Below are 19,354 nucleotides of genomic sequence, written 5' to 3'. Positions count from 1 at the left end.
TTGTACCGCGAGAAAAATTGTGAAATATTGAAGAGGAAACTTAAAAATAAGAAATCGATTTTCCACTGCAAATAGCAGTAGTAGAGATAGAGGACATATTGCGTTCTAAGAAGGCGTTGGCAGTTGGAGTTGATTTGTTTCTCAATTGACAACCTTCACTACTACTAGAGTTTTTTTTCACTAAAACGTGATTATTCGCTTATTTTCCAACGAAGCGACAATAAAAGAAAATAATTCAGTTGTGAACGATTTGTGATTAATCCGGTGTATGATGAGAAAAAATTGTAGTGGCTCAGGTAAGTTGAATGAAAGGAAGATCCGTAGTCGCAAGGTTACAGAGTCCGCTTTGGTAAGCAGGTGGTCGTGGGTTCGAATCTTAGTAGAATCAGGCCATTTGGTTGTCAAAAGACTTTAGCATGGGTTTATTCTCAGACTCCCCACCACGTACCCTTCCTTCAATCTAAATTCTACAGTACTCCTGTTGACTCTCCTTCTAACAGAAATAAGTCCCTATTATAATACAACTGGTGTGAGTAACGTATGAAAGTTCACTACAGGGATTTGTAATTAGGCGATATTGTTAGGTTGGACAGAGGCTCGGTATAGTAGAGCAGTCAGCTTGAAACGGAAAGGTAAAAAACTTACACACAAGAAATCTGAAGTGCGGAGTACAGGAAACACCTGGGCAATATCACAATAGAACTAAGCACTGGTCGCAGTGATGAGTCCACACAGAAAAAAAAAGGTGAATGAAATTCAACGGTGGCTTTTAAATATTCAGTCATCAGTCAGAATTGTTTATATAACGTTGGTTGATGTAGATGAATAACCAAGAAGTGTCCAACAATCCAAAAGAACTAACAAATTCTACAGATCTTCTTGGAATGGCACCACCTGATCTTTTTTCTCGCTTCAGCTTTCCTCCAATTTGCGAGAAAATTAGCCCGCCATTTCTAAAAAACTGAAAATTATCAAAATTCCCCACGTACAAGCGTAGAATACGCGCTTGAAAAAAGTTTTCTTTTGTTCTAACACAAGGTAGACTCAATTCAACTGGAAACGTGCTAGATGTGGTTTTTATCTATTTTATTCAGCAAAACTTCAACCGTTTGATGATTCAAAAACTCATTACAAATGCGTTTTCGAATATCGTTTCCAAACATTACGACGATTTGAATTTCATAATTCCGAAAGAATGACAATAAGACAATAATAAATAACACAGTGCAACAAAAATTCACTTTTTTTTTCTGCCTTGGCTTCTAATATATTTTTTGTGTATTTTTGTGCAAAACTAAATTTTCCCGAGTTTGAACATATTTCAACTTAAGGGGCAACAATGGCACCATTTTGAAATTTTGAGAAACCGGTAATTTTTTATGTTTTTTTGACGCCATTTTGTTCTAAGACCTATCTTTTGAAAAAAAAAAAACAGATCTTAAATCGGACAAAAACTGAGCTCAAAACGGTGATTCTACGAAACCGGGTTTGGCATAGTTGTAGTATATTTCACGAAGCAAAATAATATCGATTATCTCTGAGCATTAATGGTTATTCGCTAATATCTTAAAGTAGTAGTCAAATTATATCTTATTTTGAGTAAATAAGTCTCAGAAATCGAATGGTAGGTGTCTGATCTACGTAAAATGTCAGCAGATAAACCTATTTTTGTATTGTAGGGTAATTGGGGCAAAATCGACATCTTGCTGACATTTTACGTAGATCAGACACCTACCATTCGATTTCTGAGCCTTTTTTACTCAAAATAAGATATAATTTGACTACCACTTTGAGATATTAGCGAATTACCATTAATGATCAGAAATAATCGATATTATTTTGCTTTGTGAAATATACTAAGCCTATCCCAAAACCAGTCTCGTAGAATCACCGTCAACCACAGGGCCACGGGGACCACCACCTGCCTAAAATCTCCACATGCCAAATTTGGTTCCATTTGCTTAGTTGAATATCGTGTTTCGTTGGTTGTCAAAGGACTTTAACATAGGTTTATTTCCAGCCTCTCCACTAAATATTATCCTTCCTTTAAGCTGAATTCTATAGTAGGGGAAGGGGTGATAAAATGGACACCCTAAGCTATTTCTCAATTTTCTCCACAATTAAACCATGAGTCGATCGCGCACATTGATTGAGCAAGTAATGATTGATGCAAAAAGTAGGTAGAAATACTCAAATATAATATTTTTCGAAGTTTTCTTGAGCTTTTTCAAAAAGAGTTTTTTTGGGAACAAAATGGACACGTGTGGGTAAAAGGAACATAGAGAGGTGGTAATATGAACAACTTGGACGTGAGCGTTAATTATCGCTTTACTGGTAGCAAAATGTTGTTCGATTACACGTGACACAGTTATGCATTCACCTACAGTTTAATTTTTACCGGTTGTCGTAGAATTAATAACAATATATGACCTTATCTGCAAGAAACTGGGAAATGGTGAAAGCTTGTTTTATGGACATGCCGCATTCAACGGCACTCTTAGCCACTGCCATCTGTTCATCGGTCCAGGTTAAATGTTGCGGTTTTTCGATACAAACACAAAGCATCTATGATTTTTAATGGAAATTTGCACAATTTTTCTACCATCACTATGGGCTGTCCATTTTACCCGTACATTACGTATTATTGAAAATACTCAAATATATTAAAAAAAAACATTCAAACAATGACAAACCTTTTAGATTTCTGGTGGTTAGTAGTCTGAGTACAGATATGTGCACAAAAGTCCTTACGAAAAACTGTTTTACACTTAAATAAGGTTATTTCTTGTGAGCCAAAAATAACATCACTACCACATTACTAATTTCGTTGTTTGACTGTTTTGAGTCGCATAGTTTGTCTTAAATATTTTCTAGTGTCAATGGAATTTGTTTTTTTTTTAAACGTGATAGTTGAGATTTGAGCAGGTGTTCATTTTACCACCTCTGTTCATTTTACCCACAATTCCCCTAGGGGCCATCCACATACCACGTGGACAGATTTTGAACGATTTTGACCCGCCCCCCTCCCCCTCCGTGGACAACTGCCCATATGAATTCTAAAAAAATTGTATGAACCGTGGAAATTAACCAACCCCCCCCCCCCCAAAGCTGTCCACGAGGTATGTGGATGGCCCCATACCCCTGTTCATTCTAACAAAAATAAGTCCCGCTTATAATAAAACTGGTCTGAGTAACGAATAATAGTTCTCTTCAGGGAATTGTGATTATGGCGTGGTCTTGGCGGAAGGAACAAGGTTTCGATAAGACTACTTCCTCTTGATAAAATAAGTCCTTTTTATAATAAAACTGATCTTAGGAATATTTATCCTCTCCAGGGAATTGTAATTGGCGGATGTCTCTTGACATAATAAAGTCCCTCTTAGAATTAACCTGGCCAGAGAGGAACGTTAGGTGTAATCTCCCTCCAGGGAATTGTAATTTGGCGATATTGGTAGGATAGAAAAGGGCTCGGTATAGTAGAGCAGTAAGCTTGAAACGGAAGGGTAAACTCTCACACACAAGCACGGATATAAATGAAAGATATAAATTACTTCAATAGTGATACTACCCTGAGCAATATCACAATAGATCAAATGTCTCTGGGCCAGTCCACATAGAGAAGAAAAGGGTCTCAAATTATCATAAATACTTTCCCCGGCCCTACCCCTACATATAAATTTTCACGCCGATCGGCTCAGTCACTTCCAAGTCCATATGGATCAGCCAGACAGACAGAACTACATTTTTAAATGCATTTTTTCTGTATGGACTTCCTCACTGCGACCAGAATCGTAGATCTATTGTGAAATATGCCCGGGTGTCTGCTATATCCCGCACTTCTATTACACTGTGCCACAGCGATTTAGAACTTTTGAAGTGACCTAGTGTAGGTTGTAGGTCTTGTTGAGTGTAACATTCACTCATACTAGAAACTTTTGAAACACCCCCAAAATCTAAAGTTATGGTCAAAATACGGTTTTTTGGACCTCAGCGCATATTATATTTTTTAACTCAGTCGTTTATCAACCGATTTTTAATATTTAAGCAGTTTTAGAAAGGAAACAAATAGAGCTTTCAAAATATATACAGGTTTTCACTAATATGAATGAAACATGTTGAGTTATTTATGTTTAAATCTAATTTTTTTAGACTTTTTCACGCAATTTTTTAATTTAATTTGAAATTTGTCGTCTTTTTTTGTAGAAAACATACCACACATATATCATAATTTTGAAAGTATATTCAATTCCGAATCCAATGAAAGTAGTTTTGTGAAAATCGGTTGATATTTGGCTAAGTTATACATTTTTTAAGTAAACTAGAATTTTTGGCTTCTATCGCACAATTATTTCACGGAGCTCAAATGATAAAAAAATGCAAGTACTTCTGATGTGACTTAGTGTGGGTGTAGCTTTAGTCAAGTGTTACTTGCGCATTTACTTGAAGTTTTTCAAATACCTCGAAAGTTATAAGTTATGGTCAAAACCCTGTTTTTTTACCTAAGCTAACATTTTTATGTTTAATAGGGTTACTTTTGAACCGATTTTTTATGTTTTGGCTGTTTTGGAAAGCCGAAAAATAGAACTTTTGAAACATATAAATATGTCTAAAAAGTTTACCTATATGTGATGAATAGTTTAAAAATAAATAAAATCGCTCCTTTTAAAAATTTTGAAATATTGAAAATCGGTTGATAAATGACTGAGTTAAAAAATATTATATGCGCTGAGGTCCAAAAAACCGTATTTTGACCATAACTTCAGATTTTGGGGGTGTTTCGAAAGTTTCTAGTATGAGCGAATGTTACACTCAACAAGACCTACAACCTACACAAGGTCACTTCAGAAGTTCTTGCATTTTTTTTCATTTGTAGCACAGTGTTATTAACAATTCCGCTATTGAGAAGTGGCATGCTTATTATTATTGTTTATCAGTGCTTGTGTGTAATGTGATAGTCTTCCTTTCACACGCTTACTGTTCTACCATACCGATGCTCGTTCTTCTCACCAAATATCACCAATTATAATTCGTTGTGCGTCCTTCTGGCCAGTTTTATAAATAAGAGGGACTTATGTTTTTGGTTAGAGGAAGTCACGCAAAGGTGCTATAGATTTCAGCATGAAGGAATGGTAAGTGGTGGGGAGCCTGAGAATGAACCCATACTTAAAGTCCAGTTTTGACATCGAATGGCCTGATTTTACAAAGATTCGAACCCACGACCGTTTGCTTGACAAAGCGGACTCTGTAACCTTGCGGTTACGCAGCTTTTTGTATGCATAGTTTGAAAAAAAAAAATACGTCTTTGCTTCGGGGATACCGTCTGCCGGGATGAGATTAAGTCACGGGGGTGAGATTGAGCCAAAACGGGAAATGTTTGTATGTTCAATTTTTCGAGATTTCTGAAACCTAATACCTCAAACTCAATACTTTATGAAACGTGACATATTTATTCACAACTTCAAAGTACAGGGTGAAAAACATGCGCATATAACGTTATCCAAAAATGTCCCAGGGAAATCAACCCGATCAAGAAATCACATCAACTTACTACTCAGTTGGTACGTTAGGATGTCGTCTCCAATGTGTTTAGGAAATATTATGCATTGAACCTGTGTTGGCTTAGAAAATAATGTTTTTTCAAACTGTACACTTTATGAGCTCTTTTGGGGTGAGATTGTGCCAAGCTATAATGAACGGTACAATGTGCGAAATTAACATTCACGACAAAATCATTTCAGTATACACCAAAACACTTGCATTGTTTACATAGGGTATGTTTTTTTTTCACAGTATAGGGTATGTTGTCTAGCTATGATATTATTCAAAATAATGACTAAAAGCTTAAGAAGCTAACTGTTCTCAACTGTTAGATGGATATTTACAATGATTGATATTACTTATGGAATGTAACAAAGTTTTGTACACCTATTTCATATAAACTGATGACTTTTAAAGCGAGGAAGGAGGGTTATGGGTACGTTTCCAGCGGTTTGGAGATCTCCAATGGAATATACAGTGGTCAATGACACATAATAATTGAAAAATTTTTCTCAGGCTTTATGTCCTAACGTTTTTCTTTTCTAGGCTACTTGGAGACGCCACTATGTGTAGAGAGACTGTCTATAAGCCACGTTCTCATAACTGGTTGCTCCAGATATCGATTTGAACAAAATCCATTTAAAAAAAAAACAGGTCTTTAATCAGACAAAAACGGTGATTCTACAAACCGGTTTTGGCATGGTTTTAGTATATTTCACAAAGCAAAATAATATCGATATGTAGAGCATTATGCGGTAATATCTAAAAGTGGTAGTCAAATTATAACTTATATTGAGTAAAAAAGTCTCAGAAATTGATTGGTAGTGTCTGATCTACGTAAAATGTCAGCAACATGTTTTAGTGGCGACTGAATCATTTAAGATTGAATTTGGTTTCAATTGTTTCGTCATCGAAGTTTTTCGTGAGAGCATACCCACTATTTTTCTATATTTTCTTTAAAGTACTTTGAATTCAACGATTGATAGCGTTAAATAGCGATTTTTTTTTGGGTATTCAATTTACCTTTTTTTTTAAATTGTATATTGCAAGAATTTCACGAACGTCGTCACCATTTTAAAAAAATCATCATCATGTTAAAAAAATGTTAAGTTGCTGCATGAAAAAACTGTACTGACAGGTTTTCTCGCACACTTTTATCCTTGAAATAACAAAATCTTCCATAGAGTTTTTCGATATAAAAACAGATCTCTTAATTATTGGAAATTGTCTAAATAAAAGTTTAGAACGCCAATGCTAATTTTTTCAAATGTCGCACATTTTAGTTGTGTCTAAACCGAAATTAGCGGAAAGTTTTGAAAAAGGTTGTGAAGTGGCTCCAATCTTCGAACTTTGTAACTGTAGTGCAAACCCGTATATTTTGGCGTAGAGACATTCTTGCACTCTGAATCAATTTGGTCTTGAGCTCTTGTCAGCAATTCAAATTCACCAAATCAAAACGAATAGTGTCCTTTTTTGGTGACTCTATATTCCAGAACTATTTTTTGAAAACAATTCAACGTGTATCAAACTTCAAGAAAAATGGCAAGTTCGCTTTTTCTACATTTTTTTGGGTTCATAGCATCGATAACAATATGAGTTTCAATATTTTTTTTGTTAATGTTCGAGAATGCAACTTTACCTGAATTCACTTTGCAGGTCATATGCTCCAACCAGTTTGGTAACAAAGTCGTAATCCGTATCGTTGGCCATTTCCGAAGCTTGATTACAAATCGCCTAAAAATAGATCAATGTTAGATTGAAAATGCTTTTTTTAAACTCCTTTTTCGTACTACCCACCTCCGAACTGTACAATATATTCTCCGGGTCGTCATCATGAAACACGTACACGTAGCGACAGGAGTACTCATCCGTCTGCAGTCGCCATCGGAGATAGACGTCACTTTCGTCGGTAAAATTAACCCCCTTAAGCTGAACGTCACCGCTGATGTCACGTATGAAAGATTGATTGTTCTTTAGCTTCAACATAACCTCAATGGTTTGGAAAGTGCTTTGGTCGATTTTGTCCTTTCCATTGATATTGCATTTCATTGCATCGACTGTGACCTGCAACAGAGACGCTCCTTCCAAATGCGGTGGGGTAGCGCAAACCGCACCCAGGACATCCTGCGACGCTATCCTAGCGGTCGATAGCCACTCGACAAACGGTCTCATCGTACAGTCACAGGTGAGCGGATTGTTCTCCAGTGAAAGGCTATGCAGGGATGATGCATTGAACAGAGCATTTTGAGCGATAATCGAAATGTCGTTCCCATCCAAGCGGAGTTCCTTCAGCGAAGGTAAAGGTGAGACGATATCGGATGTCAACGCTCGCAGGAAGTTGTGTGTCAAATCTAGAACTATAAGCCTTGGAAGGTGCTTCAGGGATGAACCGGATATTGCTACGATGCCGTTGTGGCCGAGATCTAGGACCTGTAGCGAGGCAAGCCCGGAGAAGGCGTGATCTTGTAAAACGTCGATTTGGTTGTGGCGAAGAGAAAGCATCTGCAGGTAGGCTAGACCTTCGAGAGCACCATTCTGAATGCTGGTGATAGAGTTCTTGTCTAGGTTGAGTACTTCCAGGCCTTTGATAACGGGTAGGGTCGTGTTTTTCAAAGGACCTCGGATGGTGTTGGAGCGCAGATCAAGTTCTCGAAGGTTCAGGCAGGGCTCGAGAGCTTTTATACTTTCCGGCGCTTCTCCCAATCTGTTACCATTTAACTTCAGATGGATTAGATTTCTTAGCGGCATAAAACTTTTCGGGGCAATGTATGAGATTTGATTCTCGCCCAGCTCGAGGTAGGAAAGTTTTGAAAGTGATAGGAAATCTGTGTTTTGAAGGGATTTGATTTTGTTATTCGATAAATCTAGTCGGTCTAGGTGAAAAATTGCTGCTAACGACTGCATCGGAACTCCTACTAGGGCATTGTTCGGAAGCCCTAGTGCTTGCAATGAGCTTTTGATGCCAGCAAATGCCATTCTGTGAACTCGTTTAATCTCACCGGATGAGATGACTAGGCCTTGTAGTGAGATATTCTCGAAAATATTTGCATCGCTCAGGACGGTAACATTTTTTAATGTGCAGTCTAGCAGGGAAACGGAATACCTGGATGCTCGTAGACCTTCCGCTATCAGTTCTAGTCCATGTAGATCGCCTCGACATCGTAAAGTATGAGGCAAATCACAGCCACACTCCAGGTTAGCATTCTGGCTAATGTTCGGACATTGCCAATTGCCCATATCCAGTGGTTGCTGCTGCGGGGTCACAACGACCGATTTCTTCTCGAACCGTTTCTTCCCCAGTTCTCCTTTATTAACGTACTTCAATGCATTCCAGGTCAGCCCAAAAGCCTCCTTGGCACTTGCCTGGTTCTGCTGTTGCTTTCTTTGGTTAGTGTTGGTTGTACTATCGCTACTATTACTACTATTGCTACTTCTACTACTACTACTACTACTGTTACTATTATTGATGACTGATGAGGTCGTAAGATTCATTCGATCTGAATCGGCTCCCATGAAGGATTCGGATGAAGAGGAGTTTTGGTCCTGCTGCTGGGGCGTATTAATGCTAACCGGGTGACCTCCACCGGCGATTCCTGCTGTCATGAATTCCGCTCCGTAGGTGTCTGCCAGGAGCTGTGTAACGAGCAGACACAGCATGATGTGAAATCTGCAGTGAGAGAAGCAGTTTAAAAAAACGTTAGATAATATTTTTAACTATACATATGCAATTCTTAACAAATTTAAAATAAATTTTTTTTAATTGGATCAATATACAATGATATGGCAAAGTCACAGAGCCACAGAGTGTCTCATATAATGCTCAGCACTACTAGTCTCTATCGTGATGTGGCCAGCAATTTGTGAACCTTGATTTTCAAAGCCTAATGAATCCTTTATCACCATATATTGCGCTGGCAAATTTTGGTAAGCGTAATTCAAGGCCCCGCTGTCACCTATACGAAGAACGTCGCTATCTCAACCTCCTCGTGATCCTGACTAGAATACGAGTAACTTAAGTGAAGATCGAGTCCTAAGCCCGGTTTTGGCCATATGCTAACAGGGAAGGGTTCCCGCATGCGTTTGTTTTCCGGTAGAGAGCCGAAGAGAGGTCGACAATTCCGTAATAGAACCCGCTCTAATTAGATGTGTTGTATGATACTAGCCCAAGATCGAGTGATGCGGAGGCGTATTCTGGATTCGGCAGTGGGTGATCTTTCGCCATAAAAGTAAAGTAAAGTAAAGTTAGGTAAAGTGAACAATTATACGTTGGAATACTTAACAAACGTAGGTTTAGAATTTTCCAACAATTACATTCACTAAATTGCGAAAGCAATTGAAATCTATTGACAAAATAAAACATAAAATATATGTAGTAGAGTTAATATGTCATAGTGGTCCAGAAACCGAATGCAGGGGAAAATTTGGATCTAGAATTCGTTAGCAAAATGGTAGACAACAACTTTGGACGTCGGGCAAACGTCTATCTGGAAGATTCTGTGGTTATTCAACCATGGATAAAGCGGTCTGGGTTTTGGGGCTCATATATCAATAATTTCTTAGCAGACTATCGAAGTTTTGGCGTCAAATGATCAAAAATTCTTTTACGGATAATTTATGTAACAAAAACAGCCAACTGATTGAGATACACTATTAAAAAATTGGTAAATATTATCTAAATTATGCCGAGCAACCAATCGCAGCGTTTCACAGCAGACGGACCAACCGGTGGACTGCAGCACTACATATCTTGTTTGCCTGCTTGCTCTCCGTGTCTTCGGTGAATGATAATCCAAAATGATGCCTAACCAAACAAATTATTAAACTATTATGCGTTAATATTTTTCTGCCAGTTGCCAGAACGTTAACGACAACGATAACTACGCAAAAAGTTCATAATTGAGTTCATGCTTTTTTGTGTTCATTTCTTAACCGCGGCCGGTGCAGCTATCAAAAATGTTCTACTTTCTTTGTCATTTTCTAGCTTACTATTTTTTGTTTTGCGACATGCCCATGCCAAGTTGAACTCTCAGTAGTCACGTATAAAAGGTCTTGCGGAAATTTAGTTTCCATTGTATAACAGCTTACTGCATCGAGAGGACGTTTGACTTTTACTGAAAACGGGCTCGACTTGCAGCCAGCAAAGCAGTAGCTGATTATAACGCAGCAAAGGTGAGCAGGCAACTCATTCGTTCGCAGCGTTTTACAGCCGATAGATCAACCAGTAACCTACTGTGTGTGTCGGTAGGGTGTGTTATTGTCTTGTTTGCTTACTTACAGTGAGTGTGGATAAGAAAATTAGTAAAATGCAATACAAAATCATGCTTAATCAATCAAACTTTTTTCTGTTGTAAGAAATGCAAAAGGATTTTGAAAAGCCCTAAATCATATTTGAAGAAGTTATATATTTTTCTGTCATTCGCCAAAACCTTGACAGCCAGAATCATAAACACTACACAAAATGCGTATAATTGAATACCTGCTTTTTTTTGAAGTTATTGGAATTATCGTACTTTTTTAAATACACGAGTTTTATCCGTTTAATGTCAAGCAACTTCCAATCTGAAAATTTCTGTTTGTATCTTTCTGGTCTGCAATTGCAAATAGTTGCGCTTAGTTTGCTGTTCGCTGAGAAAGGAAAAGTATACCGAATTCACTAAATTAAATGCTCAACTTGACAGTAAAGCTACTACAAAGGTTTTTCTGATTCGATTATTCATTTGAGTTTCATCCATGCATATAGTATAAATTATTGTTTATATCGCTCAATCGTCTTAGCATTTAGAAATGCACTGCTAGATAAAAATGCAGGAAATACTAGCATTAAAATTCCGTCCACTATTTGTTTTGCTGGAACATAAAAATACCGCAGTCCAACACATGCGGTCGTGTCTTGGATACCACCCTCCTACTATGTTTTTCTACGAAGTAGTTACATAGAGAATATTTTCATGTCAAAAATTAAAGTGACCAAATTCTTCGATGAAATCAGGAGTCTAACTTTTTTATCTTTGTAGATAGAGAAAAAAAAACAAAAATACGCCGTTTTCATTTGTTTGTTGTGGCATTTGATTCGGTTGATTTTTTTTAAATCTAGAATCAATTACCTTTAATTTGATCCGAAACATTGAAAATCGGCGAACTGGTTCAAAAGTTATGAAGAATTGTGTTACTATTTTGTACTATTTTGGTAATCGGAGGGGCTACGCGCGGAAAGGTTGTGCAAGAAACTATTGGATTTCTGGGAGGTTTCGTTTTAGCTATGATAAAAAAACTGGTAATCCAATCTATATTTTTTTTAATTAAGTATCTTAAGGGTGTGCGTGTGGGTGTATGTGAGGTGGGCGCTGGCGGATCAATCTGTTTTTCCACGGTACGTACCGGCTACTTTGAAGGGTTCTGGTTCTGCTGTTGCTACGATGCTGCTGCTGCGAGGCTGCATTGCTGGTTGCGGGGGAGGGGGAAAACTCGTTGCTGTTCTGCGCTGCTCTAATATGATGCCCAAAATCGCAATGGCGGATGCGTGGTTTGGCGGCGAAGCGGGTTATTCAGCGTCTTCCTTCGTTGACTCAATCGATGAGCCACGGACGGGACCGTATTGACGCCACCGAGAAGGGTCCTCCTTAACGATCAGGACCAGTTGCCCGAGGATTCCGCGGGCTCGTCGCTGCCCAAAACTCCTTTACGGTTAGACGTAGGTGGATTTCATCACCTAGGCCGACTCGTGTGAAGTGAGAGAACGACGAACGAATAAAGTATTCGTTTTGGAGAAAAATCAGAAAAAAGGTCCTACGTGGACATAAACTATTAGCACGTCGTAGCCAAAGTGGGGTGGTATTCTTTACCTGAATGCACTCTTTATTTGGCTAATATTCGGCACTCACTTAGCTGCTTTATATTTTATTCTATATCTCTACTCACTTGCTTCTCACACGAACGCTGCGGTACTTCTGACCGTTTGGCGGTTTTTCAACTCTTGATTTCCCCTCCTTTTATCACCCACCAGTTTCTTCCCTCTTCCTGCATTTTGATTATGCCCACCCCCTCAGGGTTGTATTTCGCTGATATTGTATAACAGTTCTTAACCGCGTTTAGCTTGGCCCGTTTCAGTATAACATTTTTTTGTGTTTGTGTATCCTACCAATTTAACTAATAACATTATTTTTATCTTAATTTACTAATCCTACTAACAAACTACATGAAAATAAATTAGAAACACAAGAGTTACAATATACATACAGCACATTTTAAAAATTACTAAGGACAATTTGTAACACCGGTTACAATTGAAAATTAAATATAATTTCAAAAGGACCTAAATAACATTGAGAGACTTTTTTTTTACTTTCTTTTCGATAAATAATTAAGTTGTTTTTACACTCCCCATGATACGCTTCGCATAGTAAGCAAGGCAACGTTATAATCTTCCGATTTGTGGCAAGGAATCGTTGTAGACTTTTATAATTAACGATTAGCGAAACAGAGTGAGAGAGGAGAGTATCGCTCATTGTTACTTAGGTCTTTTTGAAAAGTTACGCGAGATATATGGAATAGAGTTATTTTACTCGCCACCCTATTTCGGAAATGATCACGTAAAGTGCTTCAATTGTGCTCAAAATTGCAAAAAATGATCTTCATCGAAAGTGAGCCCGTGTTTTATGTCAGGTCCAAGATTGTTAATCGATAACTTATCGTAAACGCCGATAACGATACTGTCTGCTATCGTTATCGACGAAGACGCTAACGTCTTCAGACATTAGCGTCATTGCCAAGGACGAGAGCTACTGGACGGTATCGAATCAATAACGTCTGATAAACGAATTCGCAGTTTCACTTTGGCTGCTGTGCAACACAAACAAAGCAGCATTTGGTCCAATAGCAACGAATCGGTTCGTTGCTATTGCATTGCCAAACTTATGAATTCGTTGCTACTCGAGAATTTTTCCTTCCTTGAGTTGTTATTTTCCAAAAGTAAATAGTAACGCTCGGTGCGGTTATTTTGTTGGAAATATAGCCACTGGTGCACTTGCTCTAACAGACGTTAGTGAGCTGATAACGTCAGGTAAATATCGTTATCGTCGATAACGTTAATGTTTGAAGACGCAATCGTCATCGTCAGTAACAATAGCAGACGTTATCGGTATCGGCGATGACGATTATCGACGATAATCTATCGTATTAACAAGCCTGGTCTGTCTGTCTGTCTGCCTGACTCAGGTTGCTAGGTTGACCAGTTCCCAAATAGGGTGACCAGAAAAAACAGCTTTATAAGATAAAAGTTTCTGGTTCAAATTGAAAATTTGAAAAAATACCAAAGAATCGAATAAGTGTACGTTTGAACTCAAAAATATGAAATTAAATTTTTATAATGTTTTTAAATTGAGTTTACTCGAATAAAAAACACAAAATATTTTTTAAATTTCCTCCAGTTGAATGTGGCCTTCAAAATCCCAGAGACATATTTTGTGTTTGTTCCAAAAAGATCGTCAAACAAATGAAAATTGCGTATTTAAAAAAAAAATATCTGATTTTTAATTTTACTAGAAAATTTGGTCACTCTAATTTTTGGTAACATGGAAAAAGCGTTATATAATATGTAACAACTTGGCAGACGAATGTTTTTCTCTAGAATATTGCTATCGAACTCTAGATCCAACTTTTCCCTACATTCGGTTTTTGGACTATTGTGCATCGTTTGTGGTAGAACACACAATATTTATTCTGTATATATATTAGTAAATAACACTGGCGAACAAACTGCTACCCTAAAGCTCGAAATAGCTGCCCTAGAAAGGCTATAGCTTTTTAACCATTCCTGTGAAATTGGGTGCCTCTAGGCAGTGTAGAAATGCGTTAACTTACGTGAGAATGTCACATAGTAATTGCTCGCCGGGTTCGTTGCTACAACGTTATGTTTACGAGAAAACTCATTCAAGTATTTGAAAAATGTTGGTGGCTGGGGGCAACAAAATTTACAGGAATGGCTAGAAACCTATAATCTTTCATTTTTTTTAGTATCACAATGTAAATCGCCTCGTTAGGCAGATTTAGGCTCTAGTGATCTCCGATAATACTTCACGTGATTTAGTTGATTTAGTTAATAACCATGAATGAATTGGGCAAATCTTTAAAGAAGCATATTTAAAATCACTGATTTGCAATGAGGTGTTAAAAGTTCAAGAACCTGCATACAATTAATAAATTATTCAAAAGGGTGTAAAATGTAGATAAGTACCTTTATTAATTGTGATTACCAAAAAATCAACGAAATTATAAAAATGTCGTGGTTGTGAAACGATCTTTAAAAACCCATCTGGTTAAAAAAAATATGGGAAAAAATAAAAGTCCAATGAAATTTCTCTAGCTGCTTCTCTTGATATTTGAGAAGCATTTGATAATGTATCTCACTACTTAATACAAATGGCCATAAAAGGCACGTGTGCTGTAGCTGCGAAATTATTACTCAACTCGGTGGTACATCCCTAAAAAGAAAAACCACTAAACAATGCACGCGACCCGTAGTGATTTTGGCTAGGGGAAACTGCACTAAATCTTACAACTTAGTGGTGCAATTGAGGGGGCTTGAGTATTAACCTCTCCAAAATAACTATTATCATTTTCATTCGAAACAATAACAATAATCAGACCAAGAATAACCTATGCCTCGTTAGTTTTGTGATCCAAAACGATTCTATCATCCACTCAAACTAAGCTTGGTAAAATCCAAAGATTGGCCTGCGCATCGATTTGAGTAGCTATTGGAAGTACTTCATTAAACGAAGTCTTTGTCTTCTTCCACTTCGGAATAAAGTGCCCTCAGGTGAATCGTCAGGCTAATCTAAAAGAAGAGGATCTAACAGGACACCTACGAATACTGGATGATTTCCAAATAAATAATCTAACCTAAAACTTTGCTTCTACACAAACGGTTCTAAAGAGCATGATTCCGCGGAAGCGGGATTCACAGGTCCAGGAATTGAAAATGTCTCCCAATGGAACACTGTCCAACAGTATTTCAAGCGGAAATATACGCGATAATACGCGAAAACGTGTCTGACAAGGAACTATCGAAATTTTCTGCGATAGTCAGATATTTTTTGTTTTCATCCGAAAATGTTGTTCACTTTTTTCAACATAAGTTTACAATGACTGAGATTCTATTTTCTGTCACCATTGTGTGGCGAAAGTAGTTACATTAAATAACCTGAAAAGTATGCAAAGCGTTACAGAGCGATTTGAGTGTGAGAATAAATCATTTAACTTTTTTAAATAAAAAAGTGACTGAAAAGTAACAGAAGATGGAAAAATTTGTAAACAAAATAAATTTTCCGTCTTTGAGTTGACTCCAGAAGCATTATAGTTGTTCCCGAAAAAATACTCACTTCTAACACGCTTTATTGAGAGCTTTGTAGCCGCAGAGTCCGCTTTGACAAGCTGGTGGTCGTGGGTTCGAATCTTAGTAGAATCAGGGCCATTCGAAATCGATGGACTTAAACATGGGTTTATTCTCAAGCTCCCCATTAGATCTTTCTTCGCGTTGAATTCTACGAAACCTCGACAAATACCTCTTGACAAAAATTAATCCTTCTCACAATGAAATTGATCAGAGGGTCATTCAGTTGAAACCTCTTCAGGGAAATTGTAATTGGGGATAATATTGGCCGGTGGCAGCGAGGCTCAGAATAGTAAGCGTGAAAAGGAAGGGCATACACACTAGCACAAATTATAATAATCATGTCACTTACTCTTAATAGTGATATTGTTAATAATTGAATTACAGCAAAAACCGGGTGACATCACAAGAGATCTATGTTTCTGGTCGAGGTGATGAATTCATACAGGAAAACACGCTTTATTACCTCCTAGACATCACTATTATAGCTGAGAAAAGAAATATGCACTCGAGCAATTCAAACGATAACTTCGTTCCGTCAATTCTCTACTAATGATGTGTGAAAACCCGCTCACGCTTCCCCGCTAATAAGTTCCCACCCTGGGGGTCAATCAGCTGAACGATTTTAACTAAACCTACCTCTATTGCGGTTATTGCAATAGTGAGCGACTCCGGTTTGATTCAACTCTCAGTTCTCATTGGGATGCACGGCAATGTTATAGTGCATGTTTGTTTGTTGCCGGAACCGGTTCGAATCGAATTTTTTACGCTTGACGTTCGCGTTCTATGAAGCTTAAGATTTCAGTTGAAGCACCATTTGTGAGTTGTTGTTATAAGCAAGCAAGCTGATAGAAGCCAATACGGTAAAAGAGTACTGATAGTGAAATTTAATGGAAAGTGAAGCGATTTCCGAGTAAATATAAGACCGGGTTTCCCCGAAACAACTAGAGATTATCTTCAACTTCTTAATTACTGTTTACCAAACAATTCAAATCACACTTCCTCGTGTAGATTTTTGTTAGTAAGCATACATGTACACCAGTACGAAATAATTTGTCGGTGTTTTTTTATCAACTATCGTGATCATAAGACTCTATCTTTGTTAAAATGAATATTAAATAAACACGTGGCAGGTTTTCATTCTCATTCTGAAACAAAAAAATCATGCCATAAGTCATCAGTAACTAACACACTGCCCAAGTGGCTCACAATCTATAATGTTGTGGCTTCGCAGAACCGTAGAATGATTGAAAAAAAATATTTCATAACCATTCCAAATCAACAACTCGTGGAATTCCGCGGAAACGTCATACCGACAGAGTTGCACCAACGACGGAGTCTCTAAGACTATTAATAGTATCGGTAAAAGACGAACGTTATGACACGAATAGGGGTCAGACTATCATTTAATCAACGATTCATTTTTTGTTTTGTTCCACACTGTATCTCTCACGAATTGGCGCGATCTGTGTTTATTATCAGTTGAATGATTATTCGTTCCTAGAACTTCACATTGTACAGCTGATAGTGAACGCCGCCGGCAGGCAAGTAACGCGAAAGCTGGACACGGTTTCCAAAGCGGTTCATGATGATCTGCAGACCAGCTGGCATATGTTTTCTGCTGGGCATCTTTTCGGTGTCAGTGATGGTGGTAGATGCCAAAGTGTTCCAGAAGTGTCCACTGGCTAAGCTGCTAGACAGCCATCAGATTTCGCGGACGTTGATTTCGAACTGTAAGCTTTGCACTAGAAGGGTCATTTTTTTAGTGTTTAGTCTAAACAATAATAGCTTTTACTTTTTTTCACAGGGATTTGCCTTGTCAACGCAGAAAGCGGCGGCGACACGTCTAAGAAAGTTGCTCACGATAATCTAACTACTAGTTATGGCATCTTTCAGGTACTTTTATTGTAGTGAACAATTAGACAAACTAACCCGAGTTACTGCTTTTTTTTTGCTAGATCAACAGCAAAGAATGGTGTCGTGTAGGTCGAAAAGGAGGAAAGTGTAATAAGAATTGTGAAGGTAATTTCGGTGAAAGATTTGAGGAGCAATATTTTTAAACTTCCGTTCCACTGTCACAGCAGCTTTTCTGACGGACGACATTTCCGACGACATTGAGTGTGCCAAGATGATCCACAAGGATCAAGGATTCTCGTACTGGAAGGGATGGGTCAGCAGGTGCAAACAGAAACCGTTACCGGATATCTCAAGCTGTTGGAATTGAAGGATTTTGAGAGCAAAGTTGCGGGTTTCTGAAAAAATAGTTACAAAGTGCAAAATAGACATTGCATGTGAATTTTTTATACAAATAAAACAATTTGAGATTGAAGAATAAATCTTGTGTAAAAAGGTCAATAATTTTTACACCTTAATAGTATAATAAGAACACAAATTATTGGAGTCGAAAAAAGTAATTGGTTCAGATGCATTTTTGTTGTTGTCTAACATACGAGTTAGTATTTATTTACGGTATTCCTGCTGTTGATAAACGCTGCTAGACAGGTGGAAACAAATTGCAGGTAGGTTCGAATGAATGATTTGGTCGGGTTACATTAATTTTTATAACAGGTCATATATGAGAAGAGAAAATAAAATACTCGCCGTAATCTTATCTTTCTTCGTGTTGAAGTAGATCTTAAAAATGATGATGAAGTAGATGCTGTTTTTTTTATCATTTGCATTTCATTTACTTATGACATATTATTTATATATTTTATTGTAAAAAAGGAAAACCTTGGTGTTACAAATTCCGATCCGGAACTTGACCTTCTGTTTATTAATACACAGACTTCGCAGCCGACTGTTTAGTGAACAGGACAATTGCGGGGCTAGCGCTACGATCCTACTGATGTTAACAGTCTCTCTCGAGCCGAAACTCGAACCTACGACGACTGGCTTGTTAGGCAAGCATCGTACCTCACGACCATCTGGGAGATAACATAAATGGCAAAGGTTAAATATGTGCGAGGAATAAAATGCATTCTGTATTCTCTCAATGTTCGGCAGTCTAAAAAAGGCATTAGATGAAGCAAATATTTGCTATATTTGCTATTGACAGTGAGCTTTCATGTGATGCAGTAATTTCGCAGATGGCATTTGGCATGTTTCAAGTGGCGAAAGTCAGTTGATAAACACAATTTTCATTAATTTACACTGAATTTATCCACTGTATAGTATCCATTAGACCGAACACCAGAACCATCTTCATTTAGCAAACAACCCAACTGTGTCCGATACGTATTGTTTTAAGCGATTCTGTTCCAAGTGCAAAAGGTATTCTCTCAGACGTGAGCCGCTCCAACGGTTTTTTCTCTCCTGAACGCGCAGTAGCGGTGAGTTCGTCATTAGCTGCGCGGTTGAATAAAGTTGATTGTCGGCTGAGTCGCGCCGGCGCGATCAGGCGGCAGCATTCGAAAGAGAACGTGG

The 19,354-nt window shown here is 37.8% G+C and overlaps 2 protein-coding genes across 9 annotated transcripts in view; one reads left to right on the top strand and one right to left on the bottom strand.

Moving 5' to 3' along the window:
- The window catches only part of LOC129725896 (leucine-rich repeat transmembrane protein FLRT3), a 96,583-nt gene that overhangs the window by 8,243 nt on the left and 68,986 nt on the right, over window positions 1-19,354 (bottom strand). For both annotated transcript variants that reach the window (XM_055682294.1, XM_055682295.1), the window contains 2 exons: window positions 7,336-9,205; window positions 7,178-7,272 (listed from right to left, as the gene is read on the bottom strand). In XM_055682294.1, coding sequence (XP_055538269.1) covers window positions 7,178-7,272; window positions 7,336-9,205 — 1,965 coding nt within the window. The remainder of the gene's footprint in view (window positions 1-7,177; window positions 7,273-7,335; window positions 9,206-19,354) is intronic.
- LOC129725899 (lysozyme c-1-like) lies at window positions 16,632-18,277 on the top strand. 7 transcript variants are annotated; one of them, XM_055682308.1, is made up of 5 exons: window positions 16,632-16,747; window positions 17,433-17,661; window positions 17,736-17,824; window positions 17,887-17,950; window positions 18,010-18,277. In XM_055682308.1, exons 2-5 carry the CDS (start codon window positions 17,514-17,516, stop codon window positions 18,150-18,152), a joined length of 444 nt encoding a protein of 147 aa, XP_055538283.1. In that variant the 5' UTR covers window positions 16,632-16,747; window positions 17,433-17,513; the 3' UTR covers window positions 18,153-18,277. The 7 variants fall into 7 exon arrangements, with proteins under 7 accessions (XP_055538283.1, XP_055538286.1, XP_055538280.1 ...); XM_055682311.1 differs by having other exon boundaries at window positions 16,635-16,791; window positions 18,013-18,277; XM_055682305.1 differs by having other exon boundaries at window positions 16,635-16,791.

Source organism: Wyeomyia smithii, chromosome 2 (assembly GCF_029784165.1).
Source record: "Wyeomyia smithii strain HCP4-BCI-WySm-NY-G18 chromosome 2, ASM2978416v1, whole genome shotgun sequence".
Taxonomy (NCBI): domain Eukaryota; kingdom Metazoa; phylum Arthropoda; class Insecta; order Diptera; family Culicidae; genus Wyeomyia; species Wyeomyia smithii.
This window is presented reverse-complemented; position numbering and strand designations above follow the sequence as displayed.